The sequence below is a fragment of the Elephas maximus genome, chromosome 6, assembly GCF_024166365.1.
Source record: "Elephas maximus indicus isolate mEleMax1 chromosome 6, mEleMax1 primary haplotype, whole genome shotgun sequence".
NCBI classification, from domain to species: Eukaryota; Metazoa; Chordata; class Mammalia; order Proboscidea; family Elephantidae; genus Elephas; species Elephas maximus.
The window spans coordinates 101,516,832-101,544,433 of NC_064824.1; the positions used below are offsets into that span (position 1 = coordinate 101,516,832).

Consider the following 27,602-nt stretch of genomic DNA (forward strand, 5'->3'; position numbering starts at 1 on the left):
AAGGAAATCAGCTAAAATTTGGGGAGTATAGTGAGAGGGTGTGGTATCTGAACTGAGACCTACTCCTTCTTTCCCCCTCCTAACTCGTAGAGATGGAGACTCTACTCCAGGTTGGCTCCCAGTCGGTTATCTTCTGGGAAGGAGCACAATGTCAGCATTTCACATCCTGTCCTCAGCTACCTGTTGCTCAGGCTAAGTTCTGGGCTAGTATGACCAAGAGGTAGGGGATCCCTTCTTCCACCCAGCCCCAATCATGGAATGAAGGCTCAACCTTGGGTGTAGTACTGCTGAGAATACTGGGGCCTGATCTCCCTTGCCCTGAGTCCTAAGGCAATGGTTCCATGTTAGGAAATGCAAACCAAGAAGACTGAGGCTACTGCCTCACCTCCACTAAGTGCTCAGTTCCTAAAGTGGAAGTATCACTCCGAGAGAAGCATGCCATTGTCCCCGCCCAATAAACTAGGAATAGAAGGGAACTCCCTCAATCTGATAAAGGGCATCTAAAAAAACCCCACAGCTGACACCATACTTAACGGTGAAAGGGTCGATTCTTCCCCTGTAAAGACAGGAACAAGAGAAGAATGTCTGCTCTTATCATTTCTATTCAACACTGTACTGGAGGTTCTAGCTAGGGCAATTTGGCAAGAAACAGAAATAAAGAACATACAGATTGGAAAAGAAGGTATAAAGCTACCTTAATTTGCAGATGATGTGATTTTGTATATAGAAAATCCTAAGAAATTCACTAAAAAATTACTGGAATAAACAAGTTCAGCAAGGCTGCAGAATACAAGATCAATATATAAAAATTAATTGTACTTCTCTACACTTGCAATGAATAATTAAAAAATGAAATTAAGAAAACAATTACATTTATAATTGCATCAAAAAGAGTAAAATACTTAGGAATAAAATTTGACAAAAGAAGTGCAACTTACACTCTGAAAATGACAGAATATTGTTAAATAGATTAAAGAATACATGAAAAAAATCCTATGTTCATGAATCAGAAGACTTAATAAATGTTAAGATGGCAACACTCTCCAAATTTATCTACAGATTCAACACTATCACTACCTGAATCCTGGCTAACTTCTTTGTAGAAATTGGCTGGTTCTAGAATACATATGGCACTGCAAAGGACCGAGAATAGCCAAAACCATTTTGAAAAAGAAGAAAAATGCTGGAGGGCTCACACTTCCTGATTTTAAATATAATAGAAACCAGTGGCAATCAAGACAGTATGATATTGGCATAAGGACAGACATATAGAACAACGGAATAGAATTGAGAGTCCAGAAATAAAACCATGCATCCATGGTCAGCCGATTTTCAACAAGAGTGGCAAGACCATTTAATGCTTGAGGAAGATATTCAAGGTAGTTTTAACTAGAAAGTACTTTAAAGCCGATATAGTCTTGCTACCTCATTTAACAGATAAGGAAATCAGAATTGTTGGGGGCAGTCTTTGGTTTATTAAAAAATGATTTTAATTTCTTTAATAATGACATTTAATAATTTGCTAGTTTTTCAAAACACTGGGTGTACAAATTGTATCCGTTTTGTTCAATAAACATTTTCTGAGTTCCTACACTGCTGGATGGTGGAGATACATGACAGAGTAAGACAGACACACCCTAACCGTACACACAGTTGGATGGGTACATTCCGACTGGGGCCAAACACACAAAACAAAGAACTGTTTAATTTCAAATAAGATTTGCTAAAGAGTAGAAGTACAGCGTTGCATCCCTGTTTAGAGACCTATACAATTTCTAATGATAAAAATTAGATACTAGATAAAAATTGAAGAATTTCCAATAATAAATTATCCATATACATAGTGAAATTATAATTTCTTACCATTTTCAGAGTTAGAAAACAGAGGTGTTCCAAAATCCCTCATTTGAAAATGTTCCTCCTTGTGAACTTCGGTTGCTAGAAAAAAGCAGATAAAAGATAAGTTGAAAAACAATAAATTTAGCATACTTATTTACTTATTTATAATAATTAAGCCAAAGTGCCCAACTGACCAAGTCAGATTAGAAGGGACTGACCAAGTCCATCTAGAAGGGAGACATAATAAAAGTTTACAGAGTCATATATATAATATATATATATATATATATACACACATACACACACGCACAAAATTAATTTTATACAACAAATTGGTATTGCTGATGTAACAAACAGCTTTATAATAGTACTGAATACTGACAGTAGTTGGTATACCTATGTCCCTTTGAAAATGAAAAGTTCCAAAGCTATTCCTTCCCTGGTGGACCTATTCTTATTCTATACGCTGTGAAGGCTATTTTATAGTCTGTTCCGCCTGAACTCTGTGCCTCTGACACAATGACTGTTCACGTTATGTGGAAGGAGTGAATGAATGGATATGGTCTACTTTTCACTCAAAGGCTGCTTTATTGTAAGAGCAGCACATAGTAGTAAGCAGCACCTCCACGTTTCTCACCTAAACTGGCGCTTGAGTAGGAGTGGTCTCATATGAGGGGAAAGATCAGACAGATGTGCTAAAAGACAGCATACTCTCTTGTGATCAAATAGCATATTCTGTCTTTTTTTAAAAAATATTTTTAACATTTAAAAAATAGAACATATGAACCAAAATCCCTGCAAAGCACTACTTTTGAAAAAAATTACTTCCAAGTTTTAGGCCCATATCAAGGAAAAAATAATTATGCCCTATTACAATGGGAGACAAGATAAACAACTGAAATTAATAAACCAGAAGACAAACACACAGTAGGAAGATTTAACAAAGCCAAAAGTTTGCTAATTGAAAGAATAACAAACTTTTAGCAAGATCAGTCAAGAAAAAAGGGAGAAGGCACAAATAAGTAACTGGAAATTTAAAAAGTACATAACTATTGATGCAGCAGGACTAAAAAGATAAAATAATGCTATGAATGGTTGGTGAAAATATAAGGGATGGTGTCCATTATACTTCCTTTGTGACTTTAAGACATGTTTTCTGTGCAGGGTTATACACACACAAGCAGCTACCCTTCTGAAGCTATGTTAGACATACAAGTTCATGACTATTATGGCTTAAATGGTTTTTTTTATCAGTATAACTTCTATTTCAGTATATACTTAAAAATACCTCTCATTTATAAAGCGCCTACTATGTGCTATGTAGATTATAAATATTATCTCTAACACTAATGTTACTGTAAGTAGACACAAATTACTCACATTTCAGGTAAGAAAAATGAGAGAAGCAGAAATGACTTGATTAAAAATCCCAGGTTCAAACCCAGGTTTTTCTGGGTCCAAAGCCTCAATTATCTTTTACCACAGTGATTCAAATATATGTTGGCTGTATCTATAATCAGGAGCCCCGGTGGTGCAGTGGTCAAGCATTTGGCTGCCAACCAGAAGGCTGGTCGTTCGCACCCGCCAGCCCCTCCTTGGGACCAAGATGTGGCAGTCTGCTTCCCTAAAATCACGGCCTTGAAAACCCTACCAGGCGGTTCTACTCTGACACATAGGGCTGCTGTGAATCAGAGTTGACTTGACGGCAGTGGGTTTGGTTTTGGGTGGGTATATATAACATATTTATAATTAAAAAATAATTATACAATTAAAGTATGAGGAAAGCTTGAAGTTTAATCATGCAACCCTATTATCTGTGAATTGGATTTCTGCAATTAAAAACACCTATCTTTGGGAAGACCAGAATTCCTAAAGAAGATTACTGGACCCTCTCATTAGGCACTTTTAAAAAGATAACTAAAAAGTGTTTGTACAGAAGGGACCTATAAAGTGACGTACTTAACAGGTCTTTTTTAGTTAAATGGATTTTAACACAATCTCTTAAAAAGCTATGATAAACTATTTTGTTATTTAAAATGTGATCATTTCAAAGTAATGAATTTTACCATCTTACCTGGTTCACTTTCCAAGTTTGCTTCCTCGTTTAACAAAACTAATCTGAAGTGAAAAATTTAAAAAATGCAAAGATTTTGATTAAAATTCATTTCAGATTCACATTCAATAAACAGTTTCATGTGGTTTAAAATATTTTGAAAATTTGAAGAGACAAATAAAATAGCTGTCGGGTAGATGTCCTGCAATCTGTGTCTGAGAGAATATCCTGTTTCTTCTGTACATCTACGTGGACTGTGAAATTAACCCTTCATCCCACCACTCATTCGGTAAACATTTACTGAGTACCAACCAAGAGCCACGCAACGTGTTCAGCATTATAGGCACTGTGCGAGGTACTATGTCACACAGAACATCTGTCAATTTTGCCAAGCTTAAAAGGAAACACCAACGCCACAGACTTCGGAGTTTAGTTTTCAAGCATTGAAGGGTTTTGCTGAAGAACACTTGAGAACTAACTAGGGGAACAAAACTTTCAGAAACAATAAAGTACACTATTTCGAACAACAGTCATGCCTGCAAAAGAAGATACACTAGCCAAAAACATTCTCAATCAATACTAATTTTGCGTATTTTTGATATTTCATCTGATGAAATATGAAAAAGTGAGACAAAGAAATTTCACACAGATTTAGTCATTCTGGGGTATTACCTCACAATTGTTAGTGCTGGAAGTTGTTTTTAATAAGCCTTTAAAAACACTTAAAAAAATACAATATTTATTTTGCAATTATCACAAAAATAAACCTACAAAGCAAGTAAGTACTTGTGGATTGGAATGAAATTTCCAATGACAGTACGCATATATGGTTTTTGAAACAGCTTAGATGGAAGACAAAGTGAAGAGCCTTGGAATCTGTTAGTTCACTCAAAAAGTAGCCATCATAATGCTGAGAATGCACAAGAAGATTTTTGAGTAAAACTTGTAAAATGTGAGCAAAAAATACAATTTAATAAAAATTAATATTTCATGTAACATGGTTTTAAATATCAATGTAAAACTAAGTTAATAAATTTAATTTAGACATTTAATTATTTAATCTACATCCTAACACAGTTATTAAGTTAGCCAAAATCTGTTTTAGATTTTCCCATCAAGAAAATCTGCCTCAAGAATATATGATTTGTCACTGTTTTGGCCTTACGTCTGGGTACATTTTTATATTCAGTGCAATCTGGTTAAAATGAGTCGTAAGTGGCGGCTCCTGAAGGAAAACAAAGGGAAGAGGTAATAAGAAGGACACAGGCAATAAGAAGGATGTGCACAAACAGCCCCTGTTTTCAGGTAGCCAATCCCAGTCACGTCTGTGTTGTTCTACAGATAGATTTTTAACACAGATCTTCTGGGCTGTTGTCACGCAGCTGCTGGCACCTGACCCTTTCTTCTCTCCAGCTGTCCCTTCTGGGAGTCACTGGATAGAGGTTTTTATGGCTCTTATTACAAGGCTCTGTCTCCCAAACTACAGTCTGGAGTAATCACCTCAATTTGTCCTGTGCTCCTGTCATCTCCTTTTCCTACCATGTTAAAAAATGGAAAGAAAATATATATGATGGTTCAAAATAAATTTTTAGTATTGATTGGGAGAATGACATATATATGAGTATTCAGTAAATCAGAGAAAAAAGAACTCTTTCCAAATATATGGTACAATGGTAGCGAAGACTTCCATAACACTATATATAACTTTTGCCTGCTCACTTATTCAGGTTTTCAGTAAGAGAATTGTTTTCTATTTGTTCTTCTTTGTAGTCTTCTGTAAGCTTGCTTGAAGTGTCTTGTAGTCGCTAAGGATAAGAAATTCAGTGTTAACTAGATGGAAAGAATGTTTCCCTCTCTCTACAAACAAAATGAGAATTAAAATTCTAAAGAATATAAAATAGGAATACTTTTGGAACCAGAGAGTGACAGATATGAGAAATGTGTATGAATGTAATTTGAATTAGCCCTGCGTACTTGTTTATCCTGGCTGCCTACGGGAACCACACACACTATTGGCTAGCTGCAGGGTTAACTCTTTGTGATATGCCTAAAGAAGACTTCTGCTGTGTTCCTAGCCTGCAGTACAATGCTCTAAATACAGCTAAAGATTTTCAACTTTAATTCTAAGCAGAAATGAGACATCAAATTTGCCTAAACACACAGTATGCTACCCAGTGAACCATTTATTACAGAAGAAGTAAAAAAAAAAAAATAAAACCAATTCAAGGGCATCTTTCACACTGGAAGATGCCACATCGAAACATGATTTAAAAATCTAGACCAAACCCCGTGAATGTATAGTTGTAAAAGATGACCCGATCAGAGATTTCACATCTGGCTTGAGCAAATCCACAAGCAATAGTTTCGAACTCTACTAAAAATCAGATTGATGAAAGGTACTGAAATTTAGCCTAACAGAAGTGAAGAAATGATGAGCACAGGGTGACTCTGCTGGACAAGTCATTTGCAAAGAATGACAGGAAGATATGCAAATGTTAAAAGCATTACAATCACAGGCAAAGATCACCGCTCCTGTGCACATGGTAGAGAAAGGACTGCTCTAATATGTTAGCTCCTTCGGCTGTAATCATACATAATGACCACAACTGACATAGTTTTTGTATTGTGCAAACAAAATGAGAATAAAAATTCTAAAGAATGATACATTCTGTGACATCAGTGTAAAAGTAAAACAAAAGATTTTTTTTTTTTTTTTTAACTTCTAAAATTGTCAGGTACGTCATCTGGTCACTTTTGAGAACACATGACCACTTTCTATCACTTGTTCCTCTTAAGTTTTTCCTTGCCATTAACTTTTTCTTTTCTATCACCATTGTCAGCCCATTGCATTGGCCAGGAATCGAATCCGGGTCAACTGCTTGGAAGGCAGCTATGCTCACCACTGTGGGTTTTGGTTTTTTTTGGTTTGGTATCTCCATTGTATTTACATCTTCCTTTCACTTTCTTCCTCTTTCTCCTCCTGCCCTACTAATATCTTGAGCCTGCCATTGGTAATCCCATGTATTTTCTTAGCGTTGCTGGTAGCATGTGGAATCAGGGAAGTGCAGATACTTGGCTGAGGAGCACAGAAAAATGTTTCCCAATGTTTTGTAAATTTGAAATTAGGCCTTGCAGAAAAATAGTTTTAATCTTAGCACCCAAATGAAGTGTAATACTTCCAAAAAAAGAACATGAAAAGAAATGTACCTTGAGAGCTACAAAATCATAAGGGTAGAAGTTAACACATTCCCCATAGATTTGGGACATCATTCGAGCTGTTTTTTCCCAGAATCCAAGCAGTGTTCTCTGAGGAAAAAGAAAAGGTCACAGTATTTCTGCTTCCCTACATCATTTTTTCAGTGCTATTTTTCCTCACTAATAGAGCCCTGGTGGCACAGTGGTTAGGAGCTCAGGCTGCTAACTAAAAGGTCAACAGTTCGAATCTACCAGCTGCTCCTTGGAAACCCTATGGGGCAGTTCTACTCCGTCCTATAGGGTCACTATGAGTCAGAATTGACTCAACAGCACACAACAATACAACAGTGGTAGCAGTAGTCGAGAAATCAAATGATGTATTACATTGGGCAAAAGACCTTTTTAAAATATTAAAAAGCAAAGATGTCACTTTGAAGATTAAGGTGCACCTGACCCAAGCCACGATATTTTCAATCACCTCATGTGCTTGTAAAAGCTGGACAGTAATAAGGAAGACCAAAGAGGAGTTGATGCCTTTGAATTATGGTGGTAGTGAAGAATATTGAATACACCATGGGCTGCCAGAAGAATGAACAAATCTGTCTTGGAAGAAGCACAGCCAGAATGCTCCTTAAAAGCAAGGATGGTGAGACTTCATCTCACAAACTTTGGACATGTTATCAGGAGGGACCAGTTCCCAGAGAAGGACATCATGCTTGGTAAAGTAAAGGGTCAGCGAAAGAGGAAGACCCTCAACGAGATGGACTGACACAGTGGCTGAACGGGCTCTAACATAGCAATGATTGTGAGGATGGCACAGGACTGGGCAGTGTTTCGTTTTGTTGTACACAGGGTTGCTATGAGTTAGAACCGAGTCAATGGCACATAACGACAACAACAAATATGTCAGTGTGTCGTACTGTGGGGACTTGTGTTTTGCTGTGATGCTGGAAGCTATGCCACCAGTATTCAAATACCAGCAGGGTCACCCATGGCAGACAGGTTTCAGCTGAGCTTCCAGACTAAGACAGACTAGGAAGAAGGACCAGGCGGTCTACTTCTGAAAAGAACTAGCCAGTGAAAACCTTATGAATAGTATGTATAGTAACCCAGTGCCATCGAGTATGTATAGTAGATAAATTAAAAAAAAAAAAAAGATGAACTGTTGCCAAATAACAAGAACCAGGAACTAAATTCAATTTTCCAAGCTTGTGAAACCAAAAAAAATACTGTAAATAGTAATTCTGTGTAAGAATTGGCATCTGTGTCTACATGAATGTGTGCCTATGTGTATATGGCACTGGAATGCACACTTGAGCCACCTAGAGAGTAATTGCAGTCAAGAGAATAAGAGTTGATGGATTAGAACACCTTCTAAGTAATCCATAGAGAAATGTTAAAAGCATGAAAATAGCAATCTCTATAAAGACAGGAGCAGATATATAATCTTTATGTTGGCAGGCATATATAAGCACTTATTAATTGGAGAAAAATAATATTTACAATTAAATTTGGCCTTTCATCTAGAGTTCAAGAAACACTTAACAAGAAAATCATTCTCAGGCTAACTCAGGTAATTGGACATCTTCCTTGCTGCTTCAAGGTTCCTGTTCAAGGTGAGAGGGATGTGTGGGGAGAACAAAGGAGAATGGAACTAATAGCTACTGTGTTTCAGACATTATGCTATGCAGACTGTCGTATGCTATTTTTTCTCAAATGAATTCTTTTTTGATTCCTGAATTCCACAGTACTGAATTGAATTACGTAGATTCCTTAAAAGCAGCCATGAATGTCCTTTTCTTTTTATTACATACATACAGTTTATTCTCCTGACTATTTTGCTGTTTACAAATATATATTAAAACAAATCACTGCTATTCACTAGTATCTAACTTACTGTATGCTATACATGGGACACTTGAGGTAGTATAAGCACAAGTGAGATTTCTGAGGTTACACTGGTGAGGGATGGCAACTTGGCAGAATGAAGAGAACACGCAACCTAAAGTTAGAAAATAGGTTTTTAAGCCCACCGTTGCCATTTGCTTTCATTCTCTTAGGTTTCACTTTGCTCATCCATAAGATGACAGCAGAACAAAAGAAAGGTTTCAAACTTATTGGGCACAGCATCTTTGCTTCCAATCAAAGTTCAAAAACCAGTGGAGCAGCTCTGGGCGAACCAGGGCTAATGGGCCTCGAATCCTGCCCCCTTGCCGCTCCCTTCCTCAACCCCATATGGTCCCTCGGTTTCCCTTAATGAACCCCTAGGATACTAAGGAACATAATGCGAAGCTACAGTAGCAACCTTTAACGTCTAGAATTTTATGATTACTTCACTGTGATAACCTCAGTAAGTCAATTACAGCAAAGTCAAAGAAATCTGATCATTTATACAATTTTTCACACCCTTTAGACAACTTTTAAAAAGGAATCTCACCACTCATCTTTACTGCAAGGACATGCTGACCATGGAGTTGGGTACCTGGTAGGTAGTGAGGGAATGAGATAACATATTGCAGCGACTAGCTCCAAGTAAATCCACTTTCTGGCAAACATCCATCTTTAACTTGTCAAAAGAAGCTTTGCTATTTCTCACTTGAATCTGTACCTGTAACCACAAAAATGTTCATTATTATTTCTGATAAGACAGATATAAACATAGCATACTGGTTCATAATAAATATTTTCAGACACATAAAATTATAATAAGGAAAACAGATTCCTTCTTCCTATATTATTTTGCGATTAACGATGAAGATTTTGGCTATTTTTAGTAACTGCAGAAGATCCTTTCCAGCAGATAGCTCTATGCTAGCAAAGTAGGAAATGGTAAGTGGAAAGCATATAATTAAGAAGAAAATACTTATTCTAAATAAAAAGGAATATCCAAAACTACTCATGGATAATATAATATTTAGCTAAGAGTAGAAGAATAAATCCAGAGATGACATCAGTTAAAATGCTGAAAGGAAGAATAATATTCTGAATAGTGCAGGTATACTTATAAATTTAAAAACAGTTCTATCATATTTCTTAGCTATATAGTGAAATCACATGTGTCTACTCAACTTTTAAATATACTCATTCATTCAACAAATATTTATAAGGCATCTATTATGTGCCATATATATACATTTCAGGAAACCCTGGTAGCATAGTGGGTTAAGTGCTATGGCTGCTAACGAAAAGGTCAGCAGTTCGAATTCACCAGGTGCTTCTTGGAAACTCTATGGGGCAGTTCTACTCTGTCCTATGGGGTTGCTATGAGTCGGAATCGACTCGACAGCAAGGGGTTTAGTTTTATTATGTGCTAGGCACTGTTCTAGGCACTGGGGTTATTGTGATGGACAAGACGATGATCTTCCCCACTGTTCCCAAGTGGAGAGGCACAGGAAAAAAGTAGTAAATAGATTTATAAGAAAATTTCATGTTGCAAAGATAAAAAGACAAGTGACTAGAAATGTGACTACTTTTGATAAGATGATCAGGGAAGCCCTTGGTAAGACTGTGCATGACACTTGAACTGAGACAGAAAAATTTTAAGTGGGCCATGCTGAGACCCTGGGGAGAGCATTCCAGGTGTTGGAAAGAGCAAGGACAAAGGGTCTGACTGGGAAGTGCTTCTCGTGATTACAGGCAGGAAGGAATAGGGTAGGGCTTGATCATCATGAGCAAGTACAAGAGGAGGCTGCAGAGGGGTCAGGGAGAGACCTTGCAGGGCTTTTGGGGTGCAAATAAGAGGTTTCAATTATATTCTAATTGTCAAGGATTATAAAGGGGATGGAATACAGAGGTTGCTGTGGCCTGAGGCCATGTGTCCACCTACCTCACAGGGCTTTTAGGAGTAATCAATGAACTAAGCCGCCCAGGACAGACAGTACAGAGTACAGGCTCTATCAATATTAAATATCATTATTTTTATTATAACCCATTGCCGTCAAGTTGATTCTGACTCACAGCTACCCTCTAGGACAGAGCAGAACTGCCCCACAGAGTTTCCAAGGAGTGGCTGGTGGATCTGAACTGCTAGCCTTTTGGTTAGCAGCCAAACGCTTAACCACTACGCCACCAGGGCTCCGTTTTTCTTATAGGTACTCTGAATATTTATGAAGGAGTGAATGAATTTTATTATTCATGTATGCTAAATTTAGGGGATATAACTTATAATAAGGAATTCATTTAGCAAAAAAATATAACCATACCCAGATTGCTGCTTTAAAATTTTGTGGTCAAACACTGTATTGTGGCAGAATGAAAAATTTGATAAGCTGTATCTTTTCTTATAGTTAAAAATTATCTTACATAAAATTTTACTTAAGTTAAAATTTTTTCCTTAGTAATAAACTGTCTTCTTCCTGCAAACAAATCCTAAAACTCCAGGTAAGCAACATTTTAAGAGCTTAGATCTATTAGGAGAAGGATGAAGAGATTAATAAAAGAGGCTGATGGGGTGGGGAAAAGAATAAAAACATGCAGCAACATTTTCTCCTTCAACCCAAGATCTTAAAGCAATTGAGAATTTCTAATCTAACATATATTTCCCCAAAATAGTCTGCCATTTTATGATCTTGATTATTCTTTGGCAGTTCCAGTGATTCAGGTATCAAGAAAAGGAAAAGAATATATTTTTATACTTTTCTGAACTTTTCCATTTGTTTTAAGGTGTCTGGGTCCAGTTCTTGGGATACATCTTTCATCCACAGCAGAGCTCCTCTGTATTCTGTGCGTGCCTGTTCCATCCGGTTAATTGTCATCAAGGTGTCAGACACTGCCCTTTGACTGAATGTTTCCACTTCTTGTTTAAGACGAGACAGGGGCATATACAGGGCTAATCTGATGGCAGAGAGATAAAAATCAGAGGAATACACATCTCATAAGCAAAACAAAACTATAAAATGGCCATAAAACATTACTTGCTGTCAAGATGAGTCTACAAATAGGAAGTTATTAAAATATCTGAGGAACTTTAAAAAGAAAATAAGGATCATAGAGCTAGCTTTAGATTGTTAATAAAAATTTGTTTATATCTCCTCCTCTCCTTATTTTAAGAAATGCATAATTTTTGCAAACTCTGAATGTCAATCCATATACAAGTAACCTGCCAAATAAATATGCTATTTAGAAAAGAGTTCCGTGGGTAATAGAGACCCTGCCTTCACAAAGCATAATCCTATAAACAGGATGTCTTTCATTGGACAATTTAGGGACAGCTTGGGTATAGAAGGAGTGTTGTTACAGTGGTTAAGAGCTATAGCTGCTAACCAAAAGGTCAGCAGTTTGAATCCACCAGGCACTCCCTGGAAACCCTGTGGGGCAGTTCTACTCTGTCCTGTAAGGCCGCTATGAGTCGGAATTGACTGGATGGCAACTTCTTTTTTTTTTTTTTAGTATAGAAGAGCAAAGAAAATGCTAGAACTAATGAGAATCGTGTTCTTAGCAACTAAGAACAAGAACAAGAAAAGAAAGATTTATTTCATATATATTTAACACAATTAAAAAAAAAAAAAGAAAAGAAACAGGAGTTAAGTCCAACTAGTCTGCTCTGCTTTTGACTCAATGGCATAGAAAGGTCCTGTACTTAGTATTTTCTGTCTCTTCCTTCAAGATGCACTTTTGCACTGATATGGTATTTCAGAATAAAGCCCCTTAAGTTGGACACTGGCATTACAGTCTGACAGGCCTGTTTTTATTTTTCTTCTGAAAACACAATGATTTTGGCTGTATTTATTAATTGTAGGAGGTTCTTTATAGAAGGTATCTTTATGCTAAAAAATTGTAAAATGATAAATAGAAAGTATGTAAGAAAGAAGAAAAAAAAAAGTCTCCCATTAAAAAAAAAAAGTTCCAAGCAACCCATGGGTAGTATAAACCAAACCCGCTGCTGTTTAATCGATTCTGACTCAAAGCAACCCTACAGGACAGAGTAGAACGGCCTCATAGAGTTTCCAAGGAGTGCCTGATGGATTCAAACTGCCAGCCTTTTGGTCAGCAGCTGTAGCTCTTAACTACTATGCCATCAGGGTATCCACGGGTAGTATAGTATTAAGAAAAAGTGAAAAGAATACAATGAAAATATATACACTTAAATATTAGTAGTTCTGTGACCTGGATACATAAAACCGCTAAAGAAATTTACATAGAGGTTTAAAGGGTATTTCGAGGGATTAAGCAACCAGGAACTTCAAATTTTTACAACAACTGTTTTAAATACAAGATAATTAACGGTTAAGTATTAAAACGATATATTACAATATAGTTTTCTTTAATCCTCTATTGGAATGATCAGTGACCTCTACTAATATGCAAATTTAGGTACACATGTCAAAATTCTCATATTCACTACAGATTTAAGGATGATGAAAACCATGGTAAACCTTTGCTTGGCTGAAGAACACAGTGCCTTGCCAGTGGCATCCATCATTTTGCCAGCTTGAGTTACATCCCGTTCTGCTTGAAACTTTAAAAAGAGCCCTAGCTCATTTTCTTCCTCCGATATAACTAGAAAAAGATTACAGCATAGTTATTTTCATTTCATCATTTCTTTAAAACACACACACAACTAAAATTCTCACAGTATTAATTCTCTATACATAGGAACTACTTGGAAGAGGAAGAAGAGAGACTTATTTTTTAAATGAAAATTCCTGAGTTCTGTTTGTAAAGATTCTGATTTTCTATCTCTGGGGTGGGGCATGGGGCTCAGCTTTTTGACAAGCAGTTCGAATGGTTTTGAGGCAGTGAATCTATGGACCTCAATTTGGTAAACACTGCTCTTTAGTGACCAAAAAAAACCCCCAAACAAACCCGAAATTATAAAAAATAAAAACAAAACCATGAATTATGCATTTTGAAATGTGCAGAGATGCATTCTATCTAACAGGACTGCTGCTTACAAAGTATTTGTTTCTTATTTAAACTTCTTAACTTGTTCTTTTTGAATTTTATTGTGTTTTAGGTGAAAGTTTACAGCTTAAGTTAGTTTCTCATTCAAGAAGTTATTTATACACATATTACATTGTGACATTGGTTGCAATCCCCACAAAGTGACAGCACTCTCCCTGTCTCTACCTCCGTTCCCTGTTTCCACTTGTCCAGTTTTCCTGTCCCTTCCTGCCTTCTTGTCTTGCTTTTGGGTAGGATTTGCCCATTTGATTGGTATATTTGACCAGTGCCGGTTCAGAGATATTTGCTAGCTCCAGCTGTATGGTGTGAACAGTTAATGCGCTTAGCTGCTAAACAAAAAGTTGGCTGCCGAAGTCCACCAAAAGCACCTTGGAAGAAAGGCCTGGCAATCTACTTCAGAAAAATCAGCCACTGAAAACCCATGGAGCACAGTTCTATTATGACACACGTGGGGTTGCCATGAGTTGGAATTGGCTTGACAGTAACTGACTTATAACAAGTACAGAAACTGAGAGTAGCTGTTTAGAAATTTTTACCAATTTGCCTATTTTATATACATTAAATCTGATAATAAAAATATGTGAGCCTATATTTGCATGTCTTTTTTGTATTTCATTTTTCTAGTAAAGCATTTTCACAGTATTATACAAAAAATATCAGTTTATAACCGATTAAAAGTAAAAAACCCAAAAAACTGGTCCGTCACCACATACAGTTTTAGAAGCACTGATCGAGTGTAAGACACACTAGACACAATAAGACTAACAAGGGGGCAAGCCCATAACGTGTTCAAACTGTAAGGTTAAAGTGAAAAAAAAAAAAAGATAACACATCATGCTTAATTTCACCCTAATTTACTGATACAAAAATTGAAGTTAAAAACTGAAAGGGAAGTAAGTCCCTGGGTACCTCTGAGGCAGCAAGAGAACTCAGGCCTTCTCACTTACTCTCTCCCCACTCCTACAGCTTCTCTGTCATGCCTACGAGGGTGACCCCAGGACAAGGGGATGGCATTATGGGGGTTTATCTATACATTCTGTAGTATTATCTTTAATAAAACCATGTGCTACATTATCAACAATTAACAGAGTGGATGGAATTTGGGGATTCACATTAATATTCTGATTACTACTTGAGAGATGGAGCCTTGGTGGCACAGTGGTTAAGAGCTCAGCTGCTAACTCAAAGTCTGGCAGTTCCAATCCACCAGCCGTTCCTTAGAAACCCTCTATCCTACAAGGTCACTATGAGTTGGAATCAACTCTACGGCAACGGGCTATCATCATCACTTGAGAGATGCACAGATTATACATTTCTTTGAATCATAACTTCATAAAACACACCTCAGTGAAAGCTACCAGAAAAAAATTAATTTGTATATGATCCAGAAAGCCCTGTGAAAACTTGGAACACTTCATTAAGACCAAGTATCAATTTGAACATGAATCATCATTGAGCCTTACTCCTACCAGTGCAGAAAGGTAGGAGATGACGCTGAATTTGTGCTGATGCTCTGCCAGGATGTGCCTGCCAAAAATGAGAAGTCCCAGCCCCATGTGTTCTTCACCCACTCAGGTGATTCCCATTAAGGTTTACAGCACTTGACTACTCTACGTGGTTTGTCTGATGTTATTCCCAACAGAAGATGTATTAACAGAATAAAAAAAAAAAAAAAAGAAATCACATATTTATACATAATTTCAAAAAGAAAGACATAATGAAAGCTATGTATGTGTATTCCTTTCTTGTCCTAAAATGGGAAACCCTGGTGGCATAAGGATTAAGTGCTACGGCTGCTAACCAAGAGGTTGGCAGTTTGAATCTGCCAGGCGCTCCTTGGAAACTCTATCAGGCAGTTCTACTCCGTCCTATAGGGTCACTATGAGTCGGGATCAACTTGACAGCAGTGAGTTTGGTTTGGGTTTTGGTCCTAAAATGCTCCAAACGATCTAGAGGTTACAGGGCAAAACACAGGACACACAAATTTGCCAATGTTTCTTTACTTTTCCAATTTGTCACAGGACTCTCTTGGTCCAATGAATGTGATTAATGGCTGTACTTTTTGGTAAAATATTTCAGGTCCTTAGTAATCTAAGGGTTAATCTATAGGGTCGCTATGAGTCGGAATCGACTCGACGGCACTGGGTTTGGTTTGGTTTTGGGTTTGGTTCGCTTTTTGGTTTAGCAATCTAAAGAGCCCTGGTGGCTACTAACCGAAAGGTCGGTGGTTCGAACCCACCAGCCGCTCCATGGGAAAAAGATGTGGCAGTCTGCTCCCTTAAAGATGACAGCCTTGGAAACCCAAAAGTGCAGTTCTACTCTGTCCAAAAGGGTTGCTATGAGTCAGAATCGACTCGACGGCAACGAGTTGGTAATCTAACATTCTTCTCTTGCTTTAAACCAAAACCAAACCTGTTGCTGTCGAGTCGATTCTGACTCATAGCAACCCTACAGGACAGAGCAGAACTGCCCCACAGGGTTTCCAAGGAGTGCCTGGTGGATTTGAACTACCGACCTTTTAGTTAGCTGCCATAGCACTTAACCACTACGCCACCAGGGTTTCCAGTCTCTCCCTTTCTACAATTCCCAGTTACAAACTTTTCTGCCCACGTAGGCTGTTTTCACTCTTTAAGCTCATTTCCCTGCCTCCAAGTCTCTTCTTTCTCCATATACTCAACTTATATAAACCCTGTAAGTTTTACCTCAATTATCATCTACAGAGTTGCCTTTTCCAATTACTCTAATCTAGTTATTTTTCACTCCTAGGGATTCAGAGCTATGTCTGTATCACTATTCTGAACTCAATTATACTATGTTGTGTCATCTCTTATTATTTTACAAAAAATTGTTTCTCCAATTATTTCCTTGGGAAAAGCACAGAGCCTTGCACATAGCAGGTACTCAAAACTACTTGAGTAATCATGCTACTGGATTCCTTGCTTTAATGGGAAAATATACAACCTCTAATTATAAAGTGAAGAGATTAATTTATGTAGCTTCACAAGAAATTCACTTATTCACTGAACAAATATTTACTGAGTACTACCTATATGCCAGACATTATTTCTAGGCTTTGGGGTCAAGAACTAAATAAAAGAGATTCCTGTCCTTAAAGGGAGCATATTCTAACTTAGACACTGGGACCGAACTACTGGACTTGAAGGCTAATGACCACAGTCTCAGAGGACATCCAGGTCAATTGGCAAAACAGAGTTCATAAAAATCATGCTACATCCTAGCCTGGTGAGTAGTGTCTGGGATCTTAAAAGCTTGTGAGTGGCCATCTAAGATACAACTATTGGTCTCTTCCCACCTGAAGCAAAGGAGAACAAAGAAAACCAAAGACTCAAGGAAGCAATTAGTCCAAAGGACTAATGGTCCACATGAACCACAACCTCCTCTAACCTTGAGACCAGAAGAACTAGATGGTACCTGGCTACCACTACCGATCACTCTGACTGGGATCACAACAGAAGGTCCTGGTTAGAATGGGTAAAAAATGTAGGACAAAATTCAATTAAAAAAAAAAAAAAGACCAGACTTACTGGTCTGAAAGAGATTGGAGGAGCCCCTGAGACTACTGACCTAACACAGTCTTCTAACTTGAAACTGAAGACACTCCTGAAGGCCATCTTCAGCCAAATAATAGACCGAGCTATAAAATAAACAATGACATCTGTGAAGAATGTGCTCCTTAGAACAATCAACTATATGAGAATAAAAGGGCAACACTTGCCCTAAACCAAAGATGAGAAACCGGACTAATGGAAACAGGGAACCCAGGGAATAAATGGGAAAAGTGCTAAGACATTGCAGGGATTGCAGCCAATGTCACAGAACAATCTGTGTAAGAATCATTAATTGGAAAACTAATTTGCTATGTAAACTTTCACCTAAAGCGCAATAAAATGTTAAAAAAAGATAGATAATAGATTAAGATAAACATACATATTTTAAATGGATGAAAACTGAGTGATATGCAAATAAAGAGCATATTCTAGTGGTAGAAAGAAAAACAATAGATAAAATACATACCCACTACCCACTGCCATCAAGTCAATTCCGACTCATAGCGACCCTATAGGACAGAGTAGAACTGCCCCACAGGGTTTTCAAGGAGCAGCTGGCGGATTTGAACTGCCAACCTCTTGGTTAGCAGCTGTAGCACTTAACCACTACATCACCAGGGTTTCCAGATAAAATACATAGAATGTTGGATATTGTTAAGTGCTATTGTTATAATGAGAATTAAGAGGGAGAGAGGCATTGCACTGTAGATATGGGGTCAAGAAAGTCCTCACTAAAAAGATGACATTTGACCAACACTTAGGAAGTTAGGGAGTCCACTGTGCAGTATCTCGGGGTGGAGAATGCCTGCTGTGGAGGAGACCAATGTGGCTGAAGAGGAGAAAGAGTCAACCATCATCAAAGCGGTGGTCAGGTCCAGTAGGGCCAGGCAGCCAGTGTATTTAAAACAGGAGAGGAGATCCAAAGACTGAGTTCCAATCTTAAGATGTCTAGGAGAGAGGAGAATTCAGCAAAAGCAGGATACTGAGAAGGAATGGGAAATGCTGGTGGTGTAGTGGTTAAGAGCTACAGCTGCTAACCAAAAGGTCGTTAGTTCGAATCCTCCAGGTGCTCCTTGGAAACTCTACTGGGCAGTTCTACTCTGTCCTGTAGGGTCACTATGAGTTGGAATCTACTCGATGGCAGTGGGGTTTTTTTTTTTTTTTTTTTAAAGAAGGAATGACCAATAGGAGAAAAACCAGGGAAGCATGGTTGTATCAAGAAAGAGGGATAATCAACTGTGACAAATAATATAAGTCAAATAAGGATTGAAAATTGGCTACTGAGTTTAGTTCTTCATGACCTTGCTAAGAACAATTCCATGAAGTGGTGGGGATGAAAACCTGCTGAGGTGAGTGAAAGAGAGAAACTGAAAACCATGCATACAGGCAATTATTTCTAATTTTCCTATAAACAGGAACAGAGGAATGAAATAGTAACTGCAAGGGCAAGGAGGGGTCAAGAGAGGGACTTCTTAAATGATGGAAGCAAACAATCAAACCAGCAGGAGAACTGAACATCAGAAAGATGAATGAGTGAAAAAGAAGAAGATCCTCAACGAGGTGGATTGACATGGTGGCTGCAACAATGGGCTCAAGGATAAAAATGATTGTGAGGATGGCGCAGGACCAGGCAGTGTTTCGTTCTGTTGTACATAGGGTCACTATGAGTGGGAACTGACTCAACGGCACCTAACAACAACAACAGGGACTTTGAGAATGGATCACTCTGAATATTTATATTTTACCATAAGAAACTTCACAAAATAGTTCAATAAACTATACTTTTACATTAAATCTTTAATTAAAAAAATGCAAACTAATATTTATTTTAAATGGGAATTATCCGAGAGATATCTATGATTTCATACCATTGAGTCTTAGCTGATATTTTTCAACTATCTTCAAAAGTTCAGTGCAGGTCTCTTGAATGGAGTGAAAAACCTTGAAAAATAAATTTTATTAGAACAATTTTAAGAACCATAAGTAAATATATCTATTACAAGCACTTCAAATGTAGACATTTTCCTCTTCTAAGTATTATATCTATTTTAGAAATGTCTATATTCTTTGGCTATGAGTTCTTCACTTGCTTTGACTTCTGATATAGAAAACACATTTAGATTTTCCCTGTATGGGCGGGATTCCTAAGGAATACTTCTGAACAGAAATAATTAAATTTTGTTAATTTGTCATCTATTTGCATATTTATCATGGCAATGGCTGAAGTTCACTTTTTAAAAAAATGAAGAAAACATTTAGTAGATGAAGACCTATTTAATTGGATCTATATTTTTAAGAATTCCAACATAATTATATTCCAAACATAAAAGAACCCCTGCTTCACCGTATTTGTAAGAAAACCCAGTGCTGTAGCAGTTACCTTAAATTAGTGTATGTACATAAAACTAGTAAAACTGCATTTAAAAATCCAGGCTTTTTCATTTTAATTAGTTAAATTACCTGAGAGTTCCCTGTAGCTAGTTTAATTACTTAAAAGTATAAAACATTTACAGGCTTAGTTTCATGGCCATTGTTGCATGTACTTAAAACAGAGCCAAAATCAGCATTATGAAGTACTTCAATAATTCTAGCCCTTAATAATAGCAACAAAAACTCCAACTTATGAAATCTTCATTTATTATTTGATTTCAATTAATTGATTTCAGTGAGGTATAAGACCTAACATCAAAGCACTATTAAAATATTATGACATGATATAAGATGAATATATTGTCCCAAGTGGGAATATCATAAATTTGTTAATATTTAGCTTAAAACTATAATACACGTGCCATAGAAATTATTTAGCTCATGATTTATTGAATGTAGTGAATACCAGCTCTGCCAACTCTCAATTTGTCGGAATGACCTTCTATCCAGAAGATGTGACTGACAGCCAAACACAACTAAACATTCTATTAACAAGTATGTATTTATCCCCGTAAGCTCTTCAATGTGAAAGCTTGCTATATAGTTTCCTTTGTAGTCTCAAATAATAAACAATTATACGCTATACATATAGGGTCACTATGAGCCGGAATCGACAACAATAGGGTTTAGTTTTTTGGTTTTTATATGCAATGAAAAACAAAATCCTCAAATTTACCTCAAGTTTCGCATCCAGTTCAGCATCAGACGCCACGACATGCTCATCCTCTTTTTTTCCTGTTGCTTTGATAAAGACCTGTTTAGTTTTCCAGTATTTCTTTTGCATTCTGCTGACTACTGACTGGTTATCTTCTGATCTGGGTTGCCCAAAGGAATCCATGGAGTGACTACAAGAAACAGACTAAAATTAAACTTCTTCAAAAGTATTTTCCATAGTAAGAATCTATTTAGTCAATGTTTAATCTAATTGACAAACTAAAAAAGATACTAAATAGATTATTAATGTTAATAGCCAAACACGTTAATGCTTGCTCTGTATGGTCTGAATTTATGCTATAATTACAACCTGTACTTTTAAGAAACAGGAAAAAAATGATATACAGTATTAGTTACCTAGTGTTACTATAACAGAAATACCATAAGCGGATGGCTTTAACAATTGTTTCACAGTCTAGTAGGATACAAGTCCAAATTCAGGGCACCAGCTCCTGGGAAAGGTTATCTCTCTGTCGACTCTGGAGGAAGATCCTGGTCATCAATCTTCCCTTGGTCTAGGTGTTTCTCTGCACAGGAAACCTGGGTCCAAAGGAAGTGTTCTGCTCCTGGCTCTTCTTTCTTGGTGGCATGGCATCCCCATGTCTCTCTGCTCGCTTCTCTCTTTTATATCTCAAAAGAGATTGGCTTAAGACACAATCTAATCCTGTAGATCTTATCAACATAACTGCCACTAATCCATCTCATTAACATGACAGAACGTACAACACACAGGAAAATCACATAGATGACAAAATAGTGGACAATCATACAATACTGGGAATCATGGCTTGGCCAAACTGATATACATATTTTTTTGGGACACAATTCAATGCATGACAGATATATTAATTTTGATTTATAATTTCAGAAAGAACAAACAGTATTTAAATAATTAGAAAATAAGACTTAAAAATGTTGATAAATCAGCAAGACATTCAAAATATAAACAATATATTATCAGAGAGAAAAACTGAACCAGAAAATGAAATATTATTTTAGTTTTTTGAAAGAATGGATGAGAAAATTGTATGTCAAATGTTCTTGATAAAGTATCAAACACTAAATTCTTAGGTCAAAAAATGATATTAAAACTAATCCCCTACGAAGCTTAGAATTCTATTGCCAATTTTACCACAAATTTCAGGACGCCTCCCCCAGCCTTCTGCTATGCCTGGTGTCTCCAAATGCAGTCTCTCATGTTATGAAGATCAAATGGGATAACACATGTAAAACTGCTTTGAAAACCATAAAGTATAAGGAATTATTATAATTATTATTACACAGAGCCTATAATTAAACAAGAATGTATAAAATGTAAGTTTTTAAAACTATCTTTATTTAATTGACAAAATGACTGCAAAGCTCATCCCAGAGAATAACCTGGAAAAGAGGATTTGACTTTTAATTGGATGCCCTTGGAAATACACTACAAAGGTGTCCAATTAAGAATGGAGATTGGCCACATCTGCTTTCCTTTCCCAAATCCCCACTAAAATAAAAATAAAAGAGTAAAACAAAAAAAGTAATCAGTTAACTCGTAAATATAAATGAGTAAGTATAGAGACACGAGCAGAAGAGAGATTTCAGTAAATATTTGAAAGACAGCAGAGAAAGTAATAACCTAAGTAACTAACCAATTACCTAGCAGAATCTCTGAGACACACACCATTTGGAAGTAGAAGGAGGATTCACTGCCAGTCTGTATACAGCCTGGTTGCGGCCTGAAGCCTCTCCCTAATCTGTGCCACTCAATGGGAGTTGAAGAAAGCTAACCAGGAAAGCTCTGGATTTGGGTATGTAGACTCAGTAGAGGGTTGGGCCTGAAAGCAGAAAGATTAAGTGAAAGTTTACAAATTGATTCACTTAATGTCAAGCTCTTTTCCCCTTCCTTGGGCTCCTGTAGCTAAGCATTCACACCACAAATACACACATGCTCTCCACTTCTCAGAGAAACCAGAAGATAATCTTCTCTGGAAAAAAATTTAAAGTTTCAGAGAAAGAGTGTGTTACTTGAGCATTCCAAAAAGGGGGGTCCCCTGTCTATTCACCCTAGAGCAAAACTCACCAGTCGACAAATTCTCCCATACATACAATGCTTCCAAGCGGCTGTTAGTCTTACTGTTAAATATAAATGGAGAGCCAAAGATCACAGATAACTGAAGCAAGTCTCTAACATGAAAGACCCCCACCCCAAACCAATAGAAAAAAAGAAAACGGCTAATAGAAAGCAAAGACGATACAGAGAAAAATAAAACAAAAAACTACCCTCTAATATTCTCTCGTACAGACCCTATAGGACAGAGTAGAGCTGCCCAGTAGAGTTTCCAAGGAGTGCCTGGTGGATTCGAACTGCTAACCTTTTGGTTAGCAGCCATAGCATTTAACCACTACACCACCAGGGTTTCCAACTGAGATTCTCAGGTAAGTAAAAATACTGCTCCCATGAAAAAAAAGAACAATATCACTAAGAAAGAGTAATAAGAAAGAACTCCTAAAAAAAAAAAAAAAAGGACAGCTGAAACAAACAAACAAAAAAAAAAAAGGGTTGAAAAAGAACTACCTCAGAAGGTAGAACAAAAAAAAGATAAAATCAGAAACTCAGTCCAAAAAGTCCAATATTTGACTAAAAAGTATCTATACATTGCCTAATGGAAGAAACAATTCAAGAAATTTTCCTGTAACTGAAAGACACAAATCTCCATTACTTTCAGGAATACCAGAAATAAAAAGATCCTAATAGTTTTAATATAGAAAAAGTAGATCACATACAAAGCACTGGGAGTCAGAATAAGAGCAGATTTCTCAAAAGCAGCAATGCAAGCTAGAAGAGCAAAATGAAGAAAAAAACGCAACCCAGAAGAGCAATGAAGGGAAGGCCCAGGATGACAGCTGCGCAGAGGCCTATGAGGGGAGCAGGGGAACATAGCTGATATTGTTTGCACATATGGAAACATGTACTGATAGTCATGCAGCAGAGATTTTAGAAGGAAAGATCAATAGTAGGCATTAAGAAAACTAGGTTAATGAGAAAAAAAAAGCCATTAGTAATTCCAGTAAAAGTGAAGACAAATGACATTCACAAAAGGAGGCATGGTTATAGTGACTCAGTTGTTTTAATATTTGATAGTTCAGAGTAAACACTTGATTTAATAAAAATTATCTGTTGGGACAATGGGGAGGACAGGTGGGTACGCTGGTGCTAAAGAATAGCTAAGTCCTCATCTGCTGTAAGTCAGTAAATAATGCCACACATTAATCAATCAAAAATGTGGCAGTATTTTTTTTTAAGCAGCAATATAAACATACGATTTAGGAGTAACAGGGTTGAAGGCAGGTGCTGCTAGAGACTGCCACTGAAGACTCCTTCTATACATTATGATCCTTTAACACTATTTGACTTTTAAAAGTCATGCATATGTATACCTTTGATAAAATAAGTTATTTTGAAAAACAAAACTGAACTCGAACTGTAGTAATTGAAGTGGTACTGGCCCCACAGGCACATCAGTAGAAGAAATACACAGAGACTGAAAACTAAGAATTTAGTATACACATTAGTTTCCTGTGTCAAAAATGACCACAAATTTGGTGGCTTAAAATAATATAAATTTATTCTCTCACAGTTCTAGAGGCTAGAAATCCTCAATCAAGCTGGCAGGGCCACACTCTCTTGAAGGCTCTAGGGGAGGATTCATTCCTTGACTCCTCCAGCTTCTGGTGGTTGCCAACATTCTTTGACTTGTGGCTGCATGACTTCAATCTCTGCCTCTGTCTTACCATCCCATTCTCTTCTGTGTGTTTAACCTCTCTCTGCCCCTCTCATGTTATAAGGACTCTTGTGATGCCTCTGAGGGCTCTCCTGAATAATACAAGATAATTGCCTCATGTCAAAATCCTTCATTTAACCACATCTGCAAAAGCTTTACTGTCTAAGATAACATTCACAGGTTCCAGGGATTAGGACCTAATATCTTTGGGAGCCATCATTCAGTCCATTACAATTAATGAGGCATTTCAAATCAGCGGAAAAGGGGTATATTCAATAAATGATGTTGAGACAAAAAATGGATAAAGATTTAAATGTTAAAACCCTAATATCATTGCAAAAAACATATCACAAAATTTAATACTCAGCCATGATTTAAAAAAAAAAAAAAACTCTCAACAAACTATAAATGAAAAAGAACATCAGCAAAAAACTTACAGCTAACATCATATTTGCACATCAGAAGCAAAGATGGCAAGTCTTTGTCTCACATACTTTGGACATGTTATCAGGAGGGACCAGTCTTTGGAGGAGGACATCATGCTTGGTAAAGTCGAGGGTGAACAAAAAAGAGGAAGACTCTCAACGAGATGGACTCACAGAGAGGCTGGAACAATGGGCTCAGGCATAACAACGATTGTTAGCATGGTGCAGGACCATGTAGTGTTTCCTTCTGTTGTACACAGGATCACTATGAACTGGAACCAACTCAACAGCACCTAACAACAACAACATCACACTTAACTGTGGCATGCTAGATATTTTCTTTAAAGATCGGGAGCATGGTAAAAATGACTGCTCATACCACTTCTATTCTACATTGTACTGTAGATTCTTGCCATGCAATAAGGCAAGAAAAAGGGCAAAAAGATTTAAAGAACTAAAACTGTCTTTATTCAGCAAAGACATGATCATATATATAAAAATCTTAAAGAATCTAGGACTATTGAGTGAATTTAGCAATGATATAAAGTCAATCATAAATCTATTGCATTTCTATATTTCATTAGCAACAAGTGAAAAATAAAATTTAAAACCTATTACCATTTTCAATGATATCCAAAAGTATGAAATATTTAGCAATATTCAATGAAAGATCAGACGACTATTTTTTAAAATATTTTATTGCATTTTAATTGAAAAGCTTACATAGCAAACTAGGTTCCCATTTAATAATTTTTGTACTAATTGTTCCTTGACATTGGTTACAATTTTCACAATGTGTCAGCATTCTCTTTATTCCCATTTTGTTTGTTTTGTTTCTATTGATCTAGCTTGCCTGCCCCTCCTTGCCTTTTCATCTTTGCTTTTGGGTAAATGTTGGCCATTTGGTCTCATGTAGTTGATTGCTTAAGGGACCACATTACTCATGGGTGATATTGTTTATTTTATAACCCAATCTATTATTTGGCGAATGGTGATCTCGGGAGTGGCTTCAGTTCCAAGTTCAAAGGGTATCTTTAGGCAAAAATCTCAGGCGTTCCTCTAGTCTCTATAGGTCTGGTAAGTCTGGCCTTTTTTCAGGAAATTGTAATTTTGTTCTACATTTTTCTCCCATTCTTTTTGGGGCCTTCTAATGTGTCTCTGGTCAGAATGTTTAGTAGTGGTAGATGGGTACCATCTAGTTCTTCTGATCTTCGGCTAGAAGAGGCCATGGTTTGTGTGGGCTATCAGTCCTGTGGACTAGTTTTTTCTCTGAGTACCAGACTACTGTTGAAAACTACAGAACACTGCTAAGAAAAATTAATTGAGCAAATCCAGAAACAGATCCACAAATACACAGCAGAATGATTTTTGACAAAAGCACCATATTCAATGGCATAAAGGATAGTCTTCTTAACCAATAGTACTAGAATGATTGGATATCCATATGTCAAAAAAAGATATACATACCTGTACACAAACTTTGATATGTATAAAATATACATAAAATCTAAAACTGTAAAATTCCTAGAAAAGAATATCTTTGCAACCTTGGGGTAGACAAGGATTTCTTAGACTACAGAAAACATGAACCATAAAACAAAAAATTGATAAATTAGATTTCATAAAAATTAAAAACTTTTGCTCTTTGAAAGACATCATTAAAAAATGAAAAGTCTGGGAGAAAATATCTGCTACATATGATGAAAGACTTGTGTTCAGAATATATCAAAAATGCTTATAACTCAGTAATAAGACAATCTGATTTTTTTAAATGGGCAAATGATTTGAGCAAACTCACAAAAGAATATATACAAATGACCAATAAGCATATAAAAAGATGCTCAACATCATTACTTATCAGGGAAATAATAATACCAGAAAAAGATACCATTATACACCCATTTTAAATTTGCTTAAAGAAGATAAAAACTAAAACTTAATTCCAACTCTTGGCAAGGATGGAGAACAACTAGAACTTTCATAATTTACTGCTAGGAATGTAAAAAGGTATAAAAACTTTGGTAAAGTTTGATAGTTTCTTATAAAGTTAAAAGTACACTTACCATAAAACTCAGCAATTGTACTCTTAGGCATTTACCCAAAAGAAATGAAAATATATGCCCATACAAAGACCTGGACACAAACGTTCATACCGGCTTTATTTATAATGGCCAAAAATTAGAATGTCCATCAATCCAAATATCCATCAACAGGTGAAGAGATGAACAGATTGTAGTCTATCCATGCGATAAAATACTACTGAGCAATAAAAAAAAAGAATATTTGCTGAAAGCATGAATTCTCAACTCACAATGATATACCATTGCACAAACCCACCAGAATGACTTAAATGAAAAAGGATAACAACAAAATTGGTGAGGATGTAAGTTACTGCAACTCTCACATATTGCTGATGAAAGCACAAAATATTATAATCATCTTATAAAAAGGTCTGGAAGTTCCTTATAAAACTAAATACACTTCTACTTCATTATCTAGAAATTCCACTAATAGGTATTTAAAGCTTTATGTGGGCAGAGATTTTCATCTGTTTATGAGCAAGTAGTGTGGGGCACACAGTATATGATCAATGCTTACTGAATGAATGAATGTGCTTGTTTATTTCAGCATTGTGCAAAAAGTAAAAAATAGAAAGGCTGGGAAATGGGAAACAAAATAATAGAAGTAACAGTAAATAACTGGAAAC

General features: G+C 36.6%; 1 protein-coding gene across 2 annotated transcripts in view; it reads right to left on the reverse strand.

Annotated features, from left to right (window-relative positions):
- Positions 1 to 27,602, reverse strand: part of ICA1L (islet cell autoantigen 1 like) — a 47,372-nt gene that overhangs the window by 15,407 nt on the left and 4,363 nt on the right. For both annotated transcript variants that reach the window (XM_049887899.1, XM_049887900.1), the window contains exons 2-10: positions 20,666 to 20,834; positions 19,428 to 19,500; positions 13,462 to 13,585; positions 11,722 to 11,920; positions 9,570 to 9,695; positions 7,100 to 7,198; positions 5,612 to 5,697; positions 3,914 to 3,957; positions 1,864 to 1,938 (exon numbers count right to left, since the gene is read on the reverse strand). In XM_049887899.1, the coding sequence (XP_049743856.1) occupies positions 1,864 to 1,938; positions 3,914 to 3,957; positions 5,612 to 5,697; positions 7,100 to 7,198; positions 9,570 to 9,695; positions 11,722 to 11,920; positions 13,462 to 13,585; positions 19,428 to 19,500; positions 20,666 to 20,827 (988 nt within the window). In that variant the 5' untranslated portion in view covers positions 20,828 to 20,834. The remainder of the gene's footprint in view (positions 1 to 1,863; positions 1,939 to 3,913; positions 3,958 to 5,611; positions 5,698 to 7,099; positions 7,199 to 9,569; positions 9,696 to 11,721; positions 11,921 to 13,461; positions 13,586 to 19,427; positions 19,501 to 20,665; positions 20,835 to 27,602) is intronic.